The 19,396-nt window shown below is 27.8% G+C and overlaps 2 protein-coding genes and 1 long non-coding RNA gene across 4 annotated transcripts; 1 reads left to right on the forward strand and 2 right to left on the reverse strand.

The window, feature by feature from the left end:
* Positions 1-2,460: 2,460 nt before the first annotated feature.
* Positions 2,461-3,527, reverse strand: LOC126657338 (uncharacterized). Of its 2 annotated transcripts, none has more exons than XR_007633296.1 (4): positions 3,436-3,527; positions 3,089-3,290; positions 2,922-2,967; positions 2,461-2,791 (listed from the first exon to the last, which is right to left on the reverse strand). It is a non-coding gene; the product is annotated as an uncharacterized LOC126657338 (long non-coding RNA). The 2 variants fall into 2 exon arrangements; XR_007633295.1 differs by having other exon boundaries at positions 3,396-3,521.
* Positions 3,528-11,979: 8,452 nt separating this feature from the next.
* On the forward strand, positions 11,980-14,103 carry LOC130014566 (trans-resveratrol di-O-methyltransferase-like). Its single transcript, XM_050349324.2, has 2 exons — positions 11,980-12,774; positions 13,654-14,103. The coding sequence occupies exons 1-2, from the start codon at positions 12,007-12,009 to the stop codon at positions 13,972-13,974; spliced, it is 1,089 nt and encodes a 362-aa protein (XP_050205281.1). The 5' UTR covers positions 11,980-12,006; the 3' UTR covers positions 13,975-14,103.
* Positions 14,104-14,709: 606 nt separating this feature from the next.
* LOC126655242 (trans-resveratrol di-O-methyltransferase-like) lies at positions 14,710-18,934 on the reverse strand. The gene is made up of 3 exons (XM_050349323.2): positions 18,256-18,934; positions 15,577-15,839; positions 14,710-15,086 (listed from the first exon to the last, which is right to left on the reverse strand). The coding sequence occupies exons 1-3, from the start codon at positions 18,779-18,781 to the stop codon at positions 14,781-14,783; spliced, it is 1,095 nt and encodes a 364-aa protein (XP_050205280.1). The 5' UTR covers positions 18,782-18,934; the 3' UTR covers positions 14,710-14,780.
* Between the last annotated feature and the right edge of the window lie 462 nt (positions 18,935-19,396).

A 19,396-nucleotide genomic window follows, 5' to 3' on the forward strand; every position in this document is an offset into this window, starting at 1 on the left:
ATTAATGATATGATATCATTCAGTTCAAAAAAATGTTAGATTTGGAAATTTTTGTTGGAGTGAATTTGGTCACTTCTGTCCGAGTCAATATGGTGAAATTGAATAAATTAGCAATTGGTGAACAATTATTTTATAATTAGCATCGAATTGGTAATTTCTGAGCCATTTTGATTAGCAATTTTTCCTTTTGTCAAATATAAGAAATGATCAATAGGATAAGAACACAAGGACATGAAATAATGTTTCCACCAATAATAGAATTGAATTGAAGAAATTATTGGTTGTCTCTTAATAATTCAAGATTCGATCAAAAGAAGACGAAGCAGGATCTGCCAAGACGAAGAAGCAGGATTTGCCAAATCGAGCAGGCTAGTAGCTAGTACGCACTTGATAAATTAACTGATATAATTGTCGGCAATTCTTAGATTCGAATTTAATTGAATAAGATCTATTAAAATAGTAAAATATTTTTTAAAATGTATTGGTTAATGTTTTATTTATTTAATATTTAATATTTTTTATTTTATCTAATTCTAATACTTATAATTTTTTAAACTAATGCTGTAAGATATTAATAGATATTGATAAATATGATAAAGTTTTCAGAAACTATGGAAGGAAAAATTCTTATGTAGACTCGGTTTACCACGTCATCCGTGAACTAAACCAATCATATCTTACCTAAGAATTTCTCCTATGAAAAATTTATAGCTTAGTCCACGGATGACGTGGTGAACCAAGTATACCTAAGAATTTCTCCTATGGAAGATTTATATTTTAGATCATAAGTCATACTACAAATCTATTCAAATTAAAAAAATCGGTTGAACCAAAACACATTTAACAAATGATTAATTGACCATTACCAATTTTATTGTTCACATTCAAGCAATAATTACAAATCAAAACAACATTACAATCATAAAACCCAATCTAGCTTAATACTCCATAGAAATTAATTAAGGATAAACTTTAAAATTATATCTTAATTAACAATAAAACTGGAGTAATTGTATTTTATTTTCCATTTTCATGAAAGTTGTAGGTATTCGAGTTAGATTTGTAGAGCCGTTCTGATCAATTAAATTGGACGTCAAGAAAAAGAATAATGCGTTAAATGCTCAGACTGGATATATGTATATTTCACCATGTTTTACACGTGTAACAACTTTTATAGCGATTTCTTCCTTTTAAGAGCACGTATCCGAATTTTCCGTCTTAAAAAAAGATTAAATATTCAAGTAAACGTTTCGGGGACGTTTGGACTAATTCAATCGGACGTCGAAAAAAAGTTTTATAACTTAAATATTGACTGAATATATGTAAATTTTACCATGTTCTACACAGACAACACCTTCAAAGGAGATTTTGTCTGTTTTAGTGGACAAATCAAAAAAATTTGTCTACATTAAATCTGTAAGTATTCGAGTAAAGTTTCCAGGGATATTTGGATCAGTTCAATCGGACTTCCGAAAAAAAGTTATGCCTTAAATGGTTAGATTGTTTTTCAAAAACATACTTTCATCCCCTTTCGTATCTATTGAATACTTGAATATCAACAACTATCACTAAATAAACTTGAAAACAATAAATTTTGAATTAAATTAAAATATTGAGAAATGGAACGCGTGTTAAATTATTCGAATAAAATAGTTTATTGTAAATTAATAAAGGAGGTATATTTAAATTGAAATTTAAAATAATTAAACATCTATTTTACTTAAATTGAATATAAATACTTATTATATGTTTTTTCATTTTAATCACGCAGTTTAAATTTTGTCCATTTTCATTCACGAACTACCACTTTTTTTTTCAAATTCATACGCAGTGTTGAGGTGTCACTTATTCATTGGTGTAAAATGACCTTCACATTAACGAATTACACCAATGGAGCCGTGACATCTCAGCACCGTGTATGGATTTTTAAACAAGTGGTAGTTTGTGCATGGAAATAACAAAATTTAAATTGTGTGATTAAAATAAAAAAAACATGTAAAGTTCGTAAATTTTTTGACATTATCTAATTTAAAATAAATCCATCTAATGGGAATAGGTGGACAAAATAAACATAAATATAATATATTAATTTTGATAAATAAAAACATATATATATATATATATATATATATAAGGGATTATTTTCCAAATACCTGTTTTTGGCAAAGTATTTACAGGATTTTGGCCCATCTTTTCCTTATTTCCTACGCTACCTATTTTTCTAATTTATTTACAAAAATACCCACTATATATAGAAGGCTTATCTTATTTTAGGTTAAATTTTCACATAGATACTCTTTTTTGGAAAAACTCATTTCCAGGTCCTTAAACTATACCGTTTTTAATTATCTGGTCCTTAAATTAATTTTTTTCTTTTACTGATCCCTCAACTCTGCAAAACCGCATTTTAAAGTCCTTCAGTGTAAGTCTGTTAAGTGCGTGGTCTCAAACTCTGTTAACTAACAGAAAATGCATAAATTATATTCCATATAGGAAAATGAATTTCTTGGTAACAGGTTCAAATATAACCTTTGGGGACCCTTTTATCCTTTTTTCCTTTTATTTTCAATTATATACAAATTCAATTTATCCATTTTCAAACATCAAACACAGTTAAAACTCCAACCGATATTTACTTTTGCTCCGACTCCACCTTTAAACTCCAACTGCCGCCTCCGCCTCAAGAACCACCATAGAAGATGAAAACCACTTTGCTTTGATATGCTGCATATATGAATTTTTAATTTACTCTCGAGTTAGCTTCTTCTTCGGAGCACAGAAACTCAAGGACCTGCAAATAGAAGCAAAAATGCAATGATGACCAGAACACGAAAACTTTGCAAGAACTTAGATCTTGTTCGAGGAAACGGCAAGTAATCAAGGTCTAAGATGTACCAAAAGTTATTTATGTAAGGACATACCCATGAACAAGAGGGTAAACATAAGTGCTCCATTCATCATGTTTCTCTGCAATTCAAATCAGGACAAAAAAATTAGAAAACTAAAAAGTTCACCAAAAAAATTCTAAGAATATAAAGAAAGAAATAATCAAAACTTTCTTAAATATATAAAAGAAGACGGAACATACCAGATGGGTCTCTTGCAGCCAATCCAAAAGTCTGTCTCAGTTTGGCTGCCATTTTTGCTTCCTAGGTGTTAGTTAAAATGCTTCAGAGAGAAAATAAAATATTTTCTTTAATATTTGGTGATTGATGAGATGGTGGGTGTGCATGTACGGTGGTTTTTTCATCCGCGGCAACATACCATTCTTCTCCGGCGTCCTTCAAGTTCTGGAAAACATAAACAGAGAAATCATTAGAAACTTCAAAAGCAAATTAATAAAAAAAGAAAAGCTTATAAAAAATAAAATCAAAAAAGAGAGTAAAAAAGAGTACAAATTGGTTGGGTCATAATCTTCTGGACTTTAGTACTCACCATGGTTGTGACGGTCCTTTTATTTTTATTGTTAAATTGGAACAGACAAAGAAGAATGAGTTGTTTGGTAGAGAAGAAGAAAGAAAGAAAATCATTCAATTAGGTTTTTTAATTTGTAGCTTAGGTGGAAAAAAATTAAATAGAAAAAAGTTCATTTCTCTTTCCTACGTGTTAGCTTAGGTGGAATTTTTTTAACAGTTAACGCATTAATTATGGCGCGTGAGTTCACACACATAACAGACATCTATTTAAGGACCTAAACTTGCGAAACCGTAAAGTTGAAGGATCATTAAAAGATAAAAATTAGTTTAATGACCAGATAATTAAAAGCGGTATAGTTTAAGGATCTGGAAATGAGTTTTTTCCTCTTTTTTTTCCTCTATCTTCTCTCTCTTTTCTTCTTCTTTTTCGTTTGATTTTCATTTTGTCTCCTCCGGTTACTTTTCCGTTCGCACTTCCGTTCGTCTACTTCCGATGGATTTCTCGTCGTTTCCAGTCGTTTTTATGTTCTTCTTTTCCGTTCGCGCTAGTCTGTTCGTCTCTTCTGTTCGAGTTATGGATTTCTCGGCTCGTTTTTAGATTTGCATAATTTTTTAGGTTTTTTGTAATGATTTAAACATTTTGTAAATAAATTATTGTAGATTCATAATTTTTTGTTTATAAAATTGTTTTATTATTCATATATTATTTATTTTGTCTTTCTCTTATTCATAGATTTGTTTATTGTTACTGATTTTGTAAAGAACAAATTGATTTATGGTGCATTTGTAGTAATTTTATAATGTATTTACGTTTTAATGTATTTTGTGTATTTATAGTGTATTTCTGGTGTTTTTTCGGGATATCTATATTTTTTGGTGTATTTAAGCCGTTTTTTTAGTATATCTATGGTGCATTTACAATTTTAAAGTGTATTTGCAGTGTTTATGGTGTATTTGCAGTGTTTTCATGGTATAGACCATAAAAATACTATAAAATGTCATAAATACACTATATATACACTATATATACACTTTATATACACTAATCTTACACTATGAAAACACCATAAAAACACTATATATACACTATTGTTACACTATAAAAAAATAAAACAAAATCAGAAAAAATCTATAAAATAAAGAATAAATTATTAAAAACTGAAAAAAAAGGGCTGTGCAATCGGTCGGTTCGGTCGACTGAACCGAAAAAACTGAAAATCAAAATTGGAAACCGAAAAAAATATTTATAAAATTAAAAAAATGTATTTTTTGTAAATAAAAAAAATCAGGAAAAAAAATCAAAACTTGACAGGTAAAAATGTAAATAAGTTACCGAAATATATATTTCAATAAATTACCACTATATTTAATGATATTTATGTTAAAATTGATAAATTTATTCATATTTATAGTAATTATAAATTGGAGAGTGTATTTACTCTTTTTCTTATGATTGGAGTGAGTTTGAAAGTGTTAAAATCTGTAGAATTCTATTTTTATTTCAACCAATTCGGCAAGTAATAAAGATATTTCCTTCATTCTAATAGAGTTTTCCATTTGCCTTTATCACACAGATTAAGAAAAATAATTATTGTTTATAGATTTTGTAAATTTTTCCTTATTGTTTTTGTCATACCCCTATTTAATATAGAGTTTATTTGCAAGTTACTTTCAATTTACTCGTTAGTGGATTTTAAATAAGAGTAATATAGAAAAATTAAATGTAAAAATTTGTTATTTTTTGAAAGTGGACAAAAGGTTTGAGACAAATTTTTTTTTTAATGGCAAAAGGTACAAAAAAGCCCTCGAGTTTTCTCAAAAGTACAGATCATCCCTTTTACTTTATCTGGGCACAATTAAGCCCTCTGTATTTTTAAAATTGAACAATTAAATTCTTATTATTTTAAAATCAAACAAATAAACCCTTTTAGTTTACTTTTGGGACTCTTACCCCCTAAAATTTTTGGTAAATATTTGAAATTTTAAAATTATTTTTGAACTTTTTTGCTATATGATTATGAGAGACATGTCAGCCATAAACGAGTGTTTTTAATGATGTTGGATGAAAGAGGTTATTTGTTCTATTTGAAAATAAAGAGGGCTTAATTATACCCCAAAAAAGTAAATAGACTGATTTGTACTTTTGTAAAAATTATAAGAGTTTTTTTTATATCTTTTGTCTTTTTTTTTTTTATTAAAGTGGACAACTCTATTGAAATGGAGGAAGTATAAAATAGTAAAATACTGATGTTTTCATTAAAAATGGAACTGAAGAAATTGTTGGCTCTCTTAATAATTTTCAATTTAGTACGCATTTAATTTTCTTTGTTGATAAATGCGCATGCCCGTTGCCCCCCTAACTCGTAGGGCTTTTGTGCGTCATTACTCCCATGAATTCAGATGGGGACATATCCACGTATGGGTTGGTCATAGCTCTATAAGTTTTAGAGCCCATTAAATACACTCTCTTTACGGTAGCTACTACGCACTTGATAGCTTAATGGACATAATTGTCGGCAATTCTTGCATTTCAATCTACTCGACCTAAATATTTTTAGGTAAACACACTAGATCACGTTATCCGTATATTATTTTATTATATTATAATACATTATTAAAATAATAATATTATAAGAATATTTTTTACATTTGAATAATAATATTACGATAGTGCCATTATTTTAATAACGTGTATGATAAGTTTAGTAGTGGTAAACTGAGTCTATCTAAAAAATTCTCAGTTGAATAATATTCATTGTAATGTTAAACTTTTTAAAATTTATTGGTTAAATTTATTTTTAAATATTTATTTCTATTTAATTTCTAAGACTTGTATTATTTTATGTTTTTAGATGGTCTTTTGGACGAAAAGTGAATATAAATTATTCTTGCCGTGAAATATGCGTGAAACTAAATTCAAAAATTTACCTAAACTTGACATTTCGACAAAATAAATAACTTCATCAAATTTAAAGAGAGACCATTTAACTATAAAAAATTATAAATACATATATATATAGAATATATTATTTAAAAGAAGATATCAGTTAAATAAAAATTTAAAAATAAATGAAACTTTCTGTCATTTTCAACGTCAAAATTGATAGTCATTTAATGACGATTTAGCCACGCTCATAGTTTTTATCAATAAAAGGACCATTAAATAAAAAGTAAATAATATAATTTTTTTTATTAAATTACAAACTTAAGAAGAAATATGTAAAATAAAATTAAAAAATAAAAAGTCATTTTATGAGTTAAGCAAAACAATTGAAGTTGATCTATATAGTCGATCCTCTAATAGTTAATATTCTATAAATTAATAATTCTAATAATTAATAGAAAATTGAGAAAACCAACTTCTTTCCACGTCGGATAATTAATAATTCTATTATTTAATAATTAATAAAATTTAAAATATATACTACATGAATATTAATTATTAGAGAGATTTTTTTAAAAAAATATATAACAATTGATGATTTATTTGAGGCAATACTAACCTTAATTCATAAAATGGAAGTTAAAATACCATCAAATTACGACTTTTTTATTCTTTTGAGAAATTTTAAAAGAAGTTATTAGATAAACAAATTAAAGTAAGTAAAGTATCTCTAGTATAAAAAATATTAAAATTATTTTACTTTATGAATACAACTTCTTAATAATTATTTTTTGGTTTGATATCAATTGATATCTTTTAAATTGAATATAAAATTGTTTCTTCTAAATTGAGTAATTGTAAAATGTATTTAGTTATTTTTTTTATAATATAATATTAATATTAAGTCTATTAATATAGATGCTTTAAAATATTTTTCATAATTTTTTTTATACAAATTTAATAAATTAATAATTCTAATAATTAATAAATTTTTGATCCACCATGTGTATTAATTATCATGGGGTCGGCTGTACTCACATCTGATTCGAACCCATCATCAAGTCCAACTCTTGCGCATGTTCAGAAACATATACGCATTTAACGTCAGAACATTCACGTCACTAAAGTGTCCGGTTCAATTTTTGAATTGATAAAATTATTGCTGCCTGCAATGATTTTAAAGCTTTATACATCATATTGGTATTAACTAGTAAAATATAGGAATTTTATTGTATTTCTTTTTAATAGTTTTAATACAGGAACTTAATTAAAAAAATTAAAAAAAAAAAAAAAATTAAACCCAATCCAATCAAACTACGTACTAAAACACAACCACTTTTTTCGGGCAACCATTTTTTCAGCGTGAAATAAATGACGTTCCGCCATTTTAATTATAAATAATATTTTACATTTTTGATCATTTAAAAAAATAACATTTTTAAATTAATTAAAGATATATTGGATCTTTTTTTATCTTTAATTAAGTTAAACAATAAAAATTGTATTTTTTTATTAATTTAAAAATAAAAAAAATATTTTTAATTGATTAAATAGGCTAAAGTGAATTATTGAATCCTAAATTATAAATTCAGAGATCATAATGACCTTTTTCCTCTTAAAAATAGTTATCTAATAGTATATAAATTAAATTAAAGTTTAAATGCACCAAAAATCACTAATTTTCACCTATTTTGTACATAAACTTTTAATTTTGGCAAAAAAGTACACGAGTTTTTCAATTTTTGCAATTAAAACACTGACAATTTTTTGGATATATGCCCCATTTTGAATGTAAAACGACAATGTTTTTCAAGTGAAACGCAAACATGATTTTAATTGCAAAAATTAGAAAATTCGTGTACTTTTTTTGCCAATTTTTTTTGTTAAATATGCAAAACACGCAAAAATTGGCGATTTTTAATGTATTTAAGCCTCAAATTAATTATTTATATTTAGTTTATATTGTTTTATAAAATGTGTTGATATTAAGCATAATTGATTCAAAAGTCCTTGCATTTTGTATTTTTTACTTAGTCTTTGTATTTTCCTTTTATTTCGTTTCTAAGATCTTTCTTCACTTGGTCCTTGAATTTTACCATTTTTTTCAATTAGTCTAGGAACAAACAAAAGTTAGGAGGTGTTGTGCATTTTATGTTAGTTGATGGTGAACGAATTAAAATAGGCCAATAATTTATTTTTTTTCTTTTTCTCTATATTCTCTTCTTTTTCTTTCTTCATAGGTGACGAAAACCCGATTGCACATAGTAATATATCATACGCTTAATAACGTACTCAAATTAAAAATGTGAATCATAAAAATTAAATTAACTCAATTGGATTGGAATCTAATGTGAATTCTATTGATCTATGATTTTAATACAATTATTATTCCATATATTACTGTAAAAAAGTTTATAATTATATATGACGAGTTTAGTCCGTGTAATTTTGTAATTAAATAACGTTGGTGACATTTGAGGGAATCATGAATATATCTTTATTGTAGCCGTTGAGGAATTAGGACAATTCTTAAAGTGGTCCTTAAAGAAAACCATGATCTTCTCGAACCAGCATTTTTAAATCTGAAAAGGCCTAAGTATTTTAAAAAACTCCAACCTTATAACTTCTTTTCGATCTTATTCCGACGTTGAAAATTTGTCAATTTTATCCTATTTTACATTTTATCGTTTCAATTGTAGTCTAAAATATTAAATTGACGTCTTTTTCATTTGAAAAAAAATTCAAAAACGTTATTCATATATAGCACATATTAATTGTACATGCATGTTTAGAATTAATTTAAATTAATTAAAATTAATTAAGAGTTGAAATTAGTTTAAATTTAGTTATGATTGTTAGTTAGTTTTTAAGATATAAGACTTATTTGTATTTTTTGAATGGAAATGAATTTAATTTTATCTTTAAACATGGTTATTTGAATGATTTAATTATTTAAATAAAAAAATTGACAAAAATTTAAAGTTGAGATACAGTTGAAACAATAAAATATAAAATAAGATAAAACTGGTAAGTTTTTAACGTCAGGATAGTATCGAAAAAGGGCTATAAAGTTGAAACTTTTTAAGGTATTATTGCCATCTGAAAAGAACTACTCCCTCCATCCCATTTTTAAAGTCCCATTTGACTTTACACACAAATTAAGAAAATATTAATTATCCTTATTTTTTTATGTTTTTTCATGTTTTGTTTCTATTAATGATAGTTGAATTTTCCATAGAACTCTTTTAAGATAACTAAAAGAAGGGTAAAATAGTGTATTCATAGGAAAAACATTCTAAAAATAGTAATGAGACATTTTAAATGAGACATCCCAAAATGGAATATGAGACTTCTTAAACGGGACGGAAGGAGTAGTAATTAACAATTCCAATTTCGTTATGTGAATCAAGAATGTCTTAACATTGAAATATTAAAATCCTGTTGTTTTGTGAAGATAAAAAACGGTAAAAGATATCAAAAGAATTGAAGACAAAAATTAATATTTTGTTCCATTTAACAGATGTTACTAGCTTAGCTGTTTTTATTTGGCATCACATGGGTTGGTTTATGGAGTGGCTCATATTTAATTGCTAGCGGTGGTCCATCTTTTTACCTGTAAATGACTTGGGCCACCTCTTATTGTCATATATAATTATCTCACTTGGTTCAGCTAGGCGAACATGACACATGTTATGAATAAAAATAAATATTAGAAGTCCAAATCCTGACAGATTTTGTGGTCAAAATTATGCCACGAGAACAGAAAAAAAAAAACACAAACCTAAACCTTCTTTATGAGCTACATGTGAATGTAAATTCAAATGAAAAATGATCTGGAGTCGTATAATTCTAAAAAGACTTGATAAAATCAAGATGAAATAGAGTGTAGACATCAAATTTAACTCAAGTAATAACAACGTGGTTGAGTACGAAGCATTGATAACAAAATTCGTTCAACACTTGAGGTAAAAACTGAAATCCTAAATATTTATAAATTTGCCGTTTAAATTGAATATAAAATCCATTACTTTACATGGATATTTTTAAAATATTTAAATTGTCACACAATTTATCATTCATTAAAAATGATGGAATTCAATTTTTCCATCTAACAGTGGAAAATTAAATGATGGATAATTTTTTATGAATAAAAAATATATAAATGTCCACAAAAAGTGGAAGTGAAATTCAATTAGTGACAATACTTGACCGGGAATGAAAAGTGGAAGTGAAATTCAATTAGTGACAATACTTGACTTTTAATTCGGTGTTAAATAAATGACTTACAGCCATTTTGACTACAGATGGTATTTTACATTATTTTTTAATTAATTATAATAATAATATTTAATTTTTAGTAAAATAGAATTGGCTCCATCCTTTTTTTTTTTTGAGAATAATGAAAATTTCATTAATAGAGAAATAAAAATACAACTTGATCAAATATTGAATATATCAATACATTCAAGAGGTACAATAATAGAACATCAGTAAAATAACAAAAAATTATATCTAATTTCTTCAATCGCATTGACGGAGCTCTTTGAATGTGCAACTCGGCGATCCGTCCGCTCCACTCGAAGGTTATTTTAAACCACAAATCGACTCTTTGGTCTTTTAATGAATCCGATTGAGAGAATATTAGAAATAAGATTTCTACTGATAGCACTTCAGATCTACGTTCCGTAGATAATTCCATTAAGGAAATAGCAAAACCCATAAAGGGTAAGAGTCAGAACTCCACTAAGGAAGACAAAACATCCATAAAGGAAGAAAGAAAAAACCAACAGATCTCAGATCTGTGATTATTGACATAAAATAAATTAAATACGAGATTTAAAGAGAAAACGAGAAGGTAGGGAGGTGATTTTGAACCAAACAATGGCCAAAATCACCTCCCTCTTGTTGCGGCTAGGGTTTCTGAAAAGAAAGAGAGAGTTTAGAGAGATGAGAGAGAGTCTTTTTTTTAATCTCCTTAATTGGCTCCATCTTTAAACATGTTAATAGTATACAAATTCTGAATTGATTTGAAAATAGAAGATTTTATTCTTGATTGATTGAATTGACTGAAATTTAGTTATTGGATTCTAAATGACAAGCTCATGATCGAGATGACCATTCAGTTGCTCTTAAGAATAGTGATTTAACAATATATAAATTAATTGTTTATCTTTAGTTGATAGTATTATATTTAAAAAAAAAACAAAAAAGAGTTGATATTATTTAAAAAATCTAATCTCTAAAAAATATCCCGACTTTTCAATTTTTTTTATTTATGACCTCACATTTTAAATTTTTTAATTTTAACTCATTTTTTAATTTTCACTTTCAATTGAAATCATTTGTCCAAATTAAAATTTAAAGAAATTCAAATAAATCTCATATTATTTTATTTTTGAAATTTATTATGATAAAAATGCATATTGGAATAATATGGAGTAACATAAATGAAATATTTGAATTTTTTTCCACTTTGATTTAAACAAATAGCTATAATTTAAAGTAAAAATTAAAATTTTGTAAGGTAATATCATAAATAAAAAATCAAAAATTATGAGATATTTTTGAGTGATAAGCCTATCTAAAAACAACCAAGATGATGCATACTACAAGGCCCGACTGTCATGTCACATTAATGCATTAGTTAGATTTTCAAATTGCTATAAATGGGTATGCATATGTGTGTAGAAGAATTAGAAAAATCCAATGGAGTTGGTTAATGAGGAAAACATAGATGAGCTAATTCAAGCTCAATCTCATATATGGAATCATACATTCAACTTCATAAAATCCATGGCATTAAAATCTGCAATTCAACTAGCCATACCGGACACCATCAACCGCCACGGTAAACCGATGACTCTTTCCGAGCTCGCACTTGCCCTCGGAGTCCATCCAACTAAAACTCATCATCTCTACCGTCTCATGCGTCTTCTCATCCATTCAGGTTTCTTCAAGTACACGCAAACTCATAGTGGACAACAAGGCTATACCCTAACTTTAGCTTCACGTCTTCTTCTTAAAGAGAATAATCTTTTTGATTTAAGCCCCTTCATATCTATGCATCTTGAGCCAGTTCTTTTAGAACCGTTTAATCATTTAACCGCGTTTCTTCAAAATGATGATCCGTCGGCTTTTAAAACCGCCTTTGGCGAGCAGGCTTGGAGTTATGGAGAGCAGGATTTGGGGGTTGCTAGTGTGTTTTATGAAGCAATGGCGAGTGATAGCTTAATGATGGGTCGGGTTGTGATGGTTAAGTGTAAGAATGTGTTTGAGGGGTTGAAATCGCTGGTTGATGTTGGTGGTGGCACTGGAAATATGGCTAAGGCCATTGCTGAAACTTTTCCAAGCTTAAATTGCACAGTTTTGGATCTTCCACAGGCAGTTTCTGAGTTGAAAGGTAGCAATAATTTGAGTTTTCTTGGGGGTGACATGTTTCAGAGTGTTCCTCCAGCTGATGCAATTTTACTCAAGGTAAATATTTTGCCAAATCAACTGATATATTTAATTTAAACGTATGGTAAAATTTGATAAAATATCATTACTGAAAATAATTATGTTAGCTTGATTCATAATTTTTTTAAAATATATATCAATTATATCGGTAAATATTTTGGGATACTCAGTTTATCTAAAACTACAGAAAGGTACTATGTCTCAAATCTTCTAAAAGAGTCATTCAATTATGGTTTTGTTTCAATAGGGCCATTGTGGTCAAAATACGCAAAATATAGCATTTTTTGATATATGGTAGATTTATAAAACGAGGTATAGTTTAGTATATTGTTTTAACAAAACGTATAACTTAATATTCTTTTTTTAATTGAGAATAAATTCAATATCTTTTTTGTTATGAATTTTTAACCGATCATAACTAGTTGATTTTCTAAAAAGATTAAAACATAATATCTTTTTTGTAATTTCGGATAAATTGAATGAAGTTTAATATCCATAATTATATAAAAACAGCAACTAAACATATGAACTGTCTACTGAATAGATCTAAAATATATTTTAATCTTTTAACTTATATTTATAACAAAATTTGTTTATAATTAAGGAAAATTTAATTTACATTTTAAAAATTATAGATCCAGTTTTATCCAACAAAAAAAATCACTGAAAATTTTATGAGTTTCTACATTAAAAAAATAACTATGAATTTCTTTCCATTGGACTAATATTTTATATATAATTTAAAATACTAAATTATGTTTTCTATGAATTAGATCCCTTATTTATATATAGTTGATGCTTAGTGATCCTTTTAAATTTATCATGTTCTTACTCATATATAGCTCGTAAAAAACTTACATTTTCTTCTAAAATCTAAAATTGAATTTACATTTACAGTGGATATTGCATGACTGGGGTGACGAAGACTGCATAAAAATACTTAAAAACTGCAAAGAGGCAATACCAAGAAATGGCAAAGTAATAATCATAGACATTGTTATGGGAAACCATGAGAACTGGACTGAAACTCAGCTCTTGTACGACATGGAAATGATGGCTTGCGTTTCGGGCAAGGAGAGAAATGAGAAAGAATGGGCTAAGCTTTTCCTTGATTCTGGCTTCACCACCTACAAAATTCACAATGTGCTTGGCCCTAGAGCTCTCATTGAGGTTTATCCCTTCAAACCGAACCGAACCGAACTGGTTTCCTCTTTATAATTATTCAAGATCATGAAGCAATATTACGTGTGTTTTAGCTAAATAATACAAAAGTAACCTTAGTAGTGTGGTTGTGTTGTAAGGACAAACTATTTCTTTAAATTGAAATTTTTACGTTTTTTTTATTAATTATGATTAGACTTTTTAATTTTATAATTATGCCAATTTGAAATTCTTTTTATATAATTAAAACTAAAATTTTAAATTTTATTATTAAATTTGATCGTAATTAATAAAAAAAATTGATTTTAGAAATAATTTGGCCTTTTGAACTAAGTCTAAACATCTATAAGTCAAGCCAATTCTAACCAAATCTTTCAAAATTATTTGGCCAGTTTGAAAAGATTTTATTTTTTATAGCCATTTTTTAAAATAAACTAGTTTTTTTGCCAACATTATTGATGGTCATCAGGAGAAAACCGATTTATTTTCAGAAATGGTTATAAAAGAAATACAATATTTTAAAATAAACTAAATAAAATGATTTTTTAAAATATTTTATTAGAATTAACCTAACTTGCAAAACTTTGGTTTTTTTAAAACATTAAGTCTTTGAATTGAAGTACCAAAATTAATAAATGATCGAGTATAGCATTAAATTCACAATAAATATGTTTCACAATGCAGTTTATTCATTACAATAAATATGTTTCAGATAAATATTGATAAAGATGAGAAATGTTTTCTGCAAGCCATGGAGAATTTAGAATTTAGATCATAATTCATACAAATCAATATCAAATTAAAGAACTTGGTTGAACCAAATCATTATCATCATCCATGAAATGATTACAAGGTAGGAATAATTAAGGATAAACTTCAATAATAGATCTTAAACCCAATGTAGGAATAATTTTATAGTCTCTAAAACCAGCATTAATAAACAGATTAGCCCATTCTTTTTCATTTCTTTCTCGACCAGTAAGCAAAACCATCATAAGCATATCAAAGAAGAGCTGTGTTTCAATAGAGTCTTTGTTAGTCCCTGTAGTTTGGTGTCCCATAATTATATCTATAATTATCACTTTTCCTCCTTCTTTACCCTTAATTGCTTCTTTACATTGTTTAAGTATCTTCACACATTCTTCATCACTCCAATCGTGCAAAATCCACTGATTGTCATATTAAAAAAGAAAATCAAAGTTTCTTATTAATTGGTATATTAGTCTTTGAAAAAGAATTAAATCATCTTTTAAATTAGGTTTCATCATCCTACCTTTTCATTTTTTATTTATATCTCAAACGTTCAAAATCGTCAATTTTATTTTAGTTTCTAATTTTCTATTTCAATTGTACCCACCTTTTTAAATTCGAGTTATTTTATTAGAAAAAGATTCAAGTATGTTCTTCATATTAGACTTATAGTCTTATCTTTTAATATTTCTAAAAATATGAAAAACTTATTTAGACTACATGTAAAATATGGAGGATATATATATTCAAACTCTTTTTCAGAATAAAAAAATTCAATTTAAAAAAATGGATACAATTAAAATTTAAAATTGAAATGTGAGTTAAAATTGATAATTTTAAAATTTTGAGATATAAAAATTAAAAAAATGAAATATTTTAGATGGTTAAATTTTTAAATTAGTAATTTACCTTCAGTAAAACAGCATCTGCCTGAGGAATTGCATGAAACATGTCACCCCCAACATATTTCAAGTTGTCAAAATCTTGAAAACCAGCAACAATGTGAGGAAGATCAAACACAATGCAATCTATGTGAGGAAATGCTTTAGCTATGGAGATAGCCATAGTTCCAGTTCCACCTCCAACATCCACCAATGACTTCAATCCTTCAAATACTTCTTTGCATTCATTAATCAGAATCCTAGTCACCAATCTAGCATCACTTGCCATACCTGTTGGAACCAACTCTTAGTATATAACAAAATTAAATGCCAAATCCATCTTGAAGTCTCTCTATTTTCATTTTTTTCTTGTTTTTTTTTACAAATCTCTATTTTTATCTAACCCATGTATTTATTTTTAAAAGAAAATTATTTTAGAAAAAAAAACGTGCGTTACACTTGTCGTGAAACATGCATGAGACTGATTTAAATATCCACCTAAATGGACACGTTAAAAAAAATAAGTCACATTATCATACTTGAAAAGGGACTGGATAAATAAAAATTTATAAATATAAGGGTCTATCAATTTAAAAAAATCAAAGAAAGGACCAGTTAAACAATAACTTGAAAGTACATGAACCTTTATCATTTTCGACGTGTGAATTGTAAATTACTACGATGACTGAGTCGCACACTCATAATTTCCGTCCATAATCCATTAAATGAAAATTGAATAGTACGGGATTTATTGAATATTTTTTTAAAAAAAAGATAGATAAATAGAAAATTAAAAATATATGGGGCTTTTAATGGGTTAAGCCAAAATGAAACAAATCATGTAATATTTTATATTTATATGATAAAACAATGATATTATTGAAACCAGAAAGAAATAAAAATAAGTTATAATTTGTGATTTAGGATCCATAATACTCGTATAAATTTAAAAAAGGTTAAAGTTTTTTTGACATAAGTTGGTTATAGGTTCATCGAGTGTTTATCTCATGCAACCGTTGCGCCACGTCATTTTTACATCAAGACAATGAGCATTTGCAATAGGTAATCTTTTAATTATTACTTATTTTTTTAATCATTCAATTTTCCATTTGGCTAACGCACAATTGGTTTGTTGCACGAATGACATGGCGCAACAGTTGTGTTGTATAATTATCCTAGGTTCATCATATGCTAACCTAATATTAGTTTTAATTTTTTCCATTATAAAATTTAAAATAATAATAGGTCTCTACTAGACTTAATTATTGGACCAAGATACTGCCCGGTCTTTCCAAGCCCGCTTCGTTTGAACCGGGTTTGAATTTATTTTTTCTTTAAATTTGCTGAATAGAGGTGGACATAGGCCGGGTTGAACCGTAAATTGGCCTAAAATCAGATGGAGGTTGGGTGAGGCCGGTTCCACATTTTTTGGAGCTGAAACCATCAGTTCCGGTTTTAAACCCACAGTTTTGATTCCAAACTTTATTTTTTCAAGATACATGATTGATTACAGGTCAGGCCCTAAACCTAGGCCCTGGGGCCTCACAACTATGAGGGCCCCGAATTATGAAGGGCCCAAATTTTTTTTAGCCACTTACAGTTTATCTTCGAAGTAATAGATGTATATTGCACGTACTAAAGGCCAAATGTCGTAAAATGGCCAAATCTTTCACAAAAATTTCACAAAAGTTCTAACCTTTTATTTTTGTCGATTTTGGCCAAAAACTAATTATTTATTTTCACAAAATTCCTGACCTTTCAATTTTATCGATTTTGACCAAAAATGGATTATTTGGTTTTACAAAAATCCTGAACTTTCAATATATGTGCATGTCACGTAGGTGCCATATAGGTAAATTGAAATCAAATTGAGAGTTGGCCACAGTTGAAACCAAATAATATGTTTTTGGCCAAAATCGACAAAATTGAAATATCAGAATTTTTATGAAACTTTTATAAAAGATTTGGCCTTTTACAACATTTGGCCTACTAAATTACTACTCCCTCCGTCCCACTTTAGAAGTCCCATTTGACTTTACACACAGATTAAGAAAACATTAATTATTTTTGTCTGTTCATGTTTTTTCATGTTTTGCCCCTATTAATGATAGTGGAATTTTCCATAAAACTCTTTTAAGATAACTAAAATAAGGGTAAAATGGGGTATTCAATGGAAAAATATTCTAAAAATAGTAATGACACTTTTTAAATGGGACATCCCAAAATAGAATATGAGACTTCTTAAACGGGACGGAGGGAGTAATAAGGAAGTGTCAAAGATATTCGATACTGCAACAAATCTTGAATATAGATAATATTAATGAAATTTAAACCAACTCATTTTGGTTTAAATTTCAAATCTTTTGACTTTTGAGCAATGGTCATATTTAAAAAATCAAATAAAAATAGATAAATTTTATTTACTCATATATTTCTTTAAAATTGTAAAGTCTCGTATAGTTTTAGATTCGAACTGGACTCAGAACATGCTTTAAACTGTATTTTAAAGAGTCAAGTCTGGTTGGGTCCAGTTCGAATCTATCCAAACCCGGTCCCCGCAACTTATTAATTAGATATTTTAAAATCTGAATAAAACTAATTAGATAACTTAATATAGTTTACCATATTATATTAATCCTTAATACAAAATTATATAACCCATAAAACCAATATATAAATTATAATAAAATAAAGCATGCATTAATACCTTCATTAAAGAAATTGGCGAGCTTTGGTTCATGACCACCATACTCCCAAAATGTCTTTCCATGGCAAGTATCAAATGGAGTAGCATCATCATTCTGAAACCAAGTGCTCATAAAATGCCATGGATCTGTTAAAATTGGATCAAGCATGGCTAGCAAGAACGGACTCACACTCAACGGGTTATCCTTAAGAAGTAGCCGAGATGCATTCGTCAAAACATAACCTTCTTCTTCCTTTTCGTCATTGACACGATCCAATTCGTTGAGCTTTTCGCTAGCGAAAAAACCGGAATGGATCAAAATGCGCATAAGACGAGCGATGCAACGGGATTTGGTTGGGTGGATTTGTAAGGAGGCAATGAGGTGAGATAGAGAGATCGGTTTGCCATGGTTGTGGATCGCGTCGGGGATTCCGAGTTGAATAGCAGATTTAAGAGACATTGAGTTTATGAAGTTGAAGATGTGATTCCATATGTGTGCTTGAGCTTGAATTAGGTTAGTAGTATCATCACCCGAATTAGTACTCATCTTTAGAGTATATATATATCTAGTGAAAGTGTTTATATTTTCTGATATGTATATCTGCTGATATATATGCAGATGAATTAATCACATGTAACTAGAAATTAAGAGTTGGTAGCTACCAATATTCATTTCAAGCACCGACGAACCTACATAAAACAGCCAATATTCATTTCAAGTACGGTCGAACCTACATAAAACAATCAATATTTATGTCAAGCACGGACGAACCTACATACAAATATACATATCCATGGAGCTGTATTTTACTAAATATACTTTTTTTTATGTAAATGTGTCATATACATCGCCTTTCCAACTTTCACTAGATATATATACTCAATCAATTGGAGCTGATACGGGGTGATGTTATATGCGCCACGCAATATTAATACGCCACACAATATTAATTTTATACACAGATTTATAGTATCGTGCCACATCGGTGTTGAAGTGGGAATCCCACATTAATTGTGTGTGTGAATGAACTTGTGTTTACATATTAGTTGGACACCTCCATTCAATACCAATTGGTTTTAAGTGAAGATGCTCAACTAATATTTAAACACATGTTCATTCACACACACAACCAATATAGGATGTGTTATTTCCAACTTCAGC

Source organism: Mercurialis annua, linkage group LG7 (genome assembly GCF_937616625.2).
Source record: "Mercurialis annua linkage group LG7, ddMerAnnu1.2, whole genome shotgun sequence".
In the NCBI taxonomy this organism is placed as follows: domain Eukaryota; kingdom Viridiplantae; phylum Streptophyta; class Magnoliopsida; order Malpighiales; family Euphorbiaceae; genus Mercurialis; species Mercurialis annua.

Excerpts from the sequence above, each read along its gene's own strand:
- LOC130014566 (XM_050349324.2), top strand. The coding sequence starts at position 12,007 with ATGGAGTTGGTTAATGAGGAAAACATAGATGAGCTAATTCAAGCTCAA. Across the intron at positions 12,775-13,653 it reads CTGATGCAATTTTACTCAAG|TGGATATTGCATGACTGGGG; the intron begins GTAAATATTTTG and ends TTACATTTACAG.
- LOC126655242 (XM_050349323.2), bottom strand. The coding sequence starts at position 18,781 with ATGAGTACTAATTCGGGTGATGATACTACTAACCTAATTCAAGCTCAA. Across the intron at positions 15,840-18,255 it reads CGCCAATTTCTTTAATGAAG|GTATGGCAAGTGATGCTAGA; the intron begins GTATTAATGCAT and ends TGGTTCCAACAG. Across the intron at positions 15,087-15,576 it reads CAGATGCTGTTTTACTGAAG|TGGATTTTGCACGATTGGAG; the intron begins GTAAATTACTAA and ends TATGACAATCAG.